The sequence below is a fragment of the Dipodomys ordii genome, unplaced genomic scaffold (genome assembly GCF_000151885.1).
Source record: "Dipodomys ordii isolate 6190 unplaced genomic scaffold, Dord_2.0 Scaffold69, whole genome shotgun sequence".
Lineage (NCBI taxonomy): Eukaryota > Metazoa > Chordata > Mammalia > Rodentia > Heteromyidae > Dipodomys > Dipodomys ordii.
Genome location: NW_012267285.1, coordinates 944,059 through 945,946, shown reverse-complemented (window position 1 = coordinate 945,946; position 1,888 = coordinate 944,059). Strand labels below are relative to the sequence as shown.

General features: G+C 71.8%; 2 protein-coding genes across 2 annotated transcripts in view; one reads left to right on the top strand and one right to left on the bottom strand.

The window, feature by feature from the left end:
- Positions 1-1,888, bottom strand: part of LOC105991030 (probable 28S rRNA (cytosine-C(5))-methyltransferase) — a 27,347-nt gene that overhangs the window by 1,442 nt on the left and 24,017 nt on the right. The gene's annotated exons all lie outside the window — the stretch shown is intronic.
- Positions 1-1,888, top strand: part of Gapdh (glyceraldehyde-3-phosphate dehydrogenase) — a 3,974-nt gene that overhangs the window by 1,378 nt on the left and 708 nt on the right. Inside the window, exons 3-8 of the mRNA XM_013023590.1 lie at positions 285-384; positions 476-582; positions 665-755; positions 921-1,349; positions 1,581-1,762; positions 1,845-1,887. Coding sequence (XP_012879044.1) covers positions 285-384; positions 476-582; positions 665-755; positions 921-1,349; positions 1,581-1,762; positions 1,845-1,887 — 952 coding nt within the window. The remainder of the gene's footprint in view (positions 1-284; positions 385-475; positions 583-664; positions 756-920; positions 1,350-1,580; positions 1,763-1,844; position 1,888) is intronic.

Below are 1,888 nucleotides of genomic sequence, written 5' to 3'. Positions count from 1 at the left end.
TTGCGCTCGCGGACCGCCGCGTGGCCGGGGGGCGGGGCGCCCGCGGACGTCAGGGGTGAGGGGGGCTGCGCCTGGGCACCGGCACCCCGGGCCTCGGCCCATTCCAGGGAAAGGATTCCAGAAAGTTCTAAAGTGCAAAATGGGGACTGATCTTGACGAGTCCTGGGTCTCGAGCTCGGGCCGGGGCGCTGCCCCTCGGCTGTCCAGGCGGGCTGAGGACTCGAACGCAGGGCCCCGCGTCCGCCCCCCCCGCGCTGAGGCCCCCCTACCTCCTCCCCCCTCAGATTCGGCCGCATCGGGCGCCTGGTCACCCGCGCCGCCTGCTGCTCCAACAAGGTGGAGGTGGTGGCCATCAACGACCCCTTCATCGACCTCAACTACATGGTGAGCGGCGCCCCCGGGCGGCGGGGCGGGCGGCCCTGACGCGCACGCGCACGCGCACCCCCCGGCGGCCCTGACCCCCGTCCCCCCGCAGGTGTACATGTTCCAGTACGACTCCACGCACGGCCAGTTCAAGGGCAGCGTCAAGGCCGAGAACGGCAAGCTGGTCATCAACGGCAAGCCCATCACCATCTTCCAGGAGTGCGCGCGGGCCGCGGGGCGGGCAGGGGGGGCCGGGGGGCCGCCTGGGGGGGGCCGGTGACCCGAACTGCGTCCTTTCCAGGCGAGACCCCGCCAACATCAAGTGGGGCGACGCGGGCGCTGAGTACGTGGTGGAGTCCACGGGCGTGTTCACCACCATGGAGAAGGCCGGGGTGAGGGCGCCGCGGGGCTGGGGTGGGGGGCTGCACCCGGGCTGGGGCTGGGGTTGGGGCTGCACCGGGGCTGGGGCTGGGGTGGGCGCTGCACCCGGGCTGGGGTTGGGGCGCTGCACCCGGGCTGGGGTTGGGGCTGGAGCGTCACCCCGCGCCCCTCCCCAGGCGCACCTGAAGGGCGGCGCCAAGCGCGTCATCATCTCGGCGCCGTCGGCCGACGCGCCCATGTTCGTGATGGGCGTGAACCACGAGAAGTACGACAACTCGCTCAAGATCGTCAGCAACGCGTCCTGCACCACCAACTGCCTGGCGCCGCTCGCCAAGGTCATCCACGACAACTTCGGCATCGTGGAGGGGCTCATGACCACGGTGCACGCCATCACCGCCACGCAGAAGACGGTGGACGGCCCGTCGGGCAAGCTGTGGCGCGACGGGCGCGGCGCCGCGCAGAACATCATCCCCGCGTCCACGGGCGCCGCCAAGGCCGTGGGCAAGGTCATCCCCGAGCTCAACGGCAAGCTCACGGGCATGGCCTTCCGCGTGCCCACGCCCAACGTGTCCGTGGTGGACCTCACCTGCCGCCTGGAGAAGGCCGTACGTGCTCTGCGCCTGCGCCGCCCCGCCCCTCCATCCCCCCCTCCATCAGCCCCGCCCCCTCCATCAGCCCCGCCCACCCGCGGGGACCCAGGCAGGCGAATCCATCGAGTGTGCTCGATGGGGGGGGGCGGCCCAGGCAATACAGTCGATGGAGCCTGATGGATGGGGCGGTTCAGGCTTCACCAATCGCTGCCCCCGCGGATCGATCACCCGCCCCCCCCCCCGCAGGCTAAGTACGAGGACATCAAGAAGGTGGTGAGGCAGGCGGCCGAGGGGCCCCTCAAGGGCATCCTGGGCTACACCGAGGACCAGGTGGTGTCCTGCGACTTCAACAGCGACTCGCACTCGTCCACCTTCGACGCGGGCGCCGGCATCGCCCTCAACGACCACTTCGTGAAGCTCATCTCCTGGTGCGGGCCGCGGGGTGCGGGCGGGGGGGGGGACCCCGGGCCCCGCAGCGCAGCGCCTCACACCCGCCCCGCCCGTCCCCAGGTACGACAACGAGTACGGCTACAGCAACCGCGTGGTGGACCTGA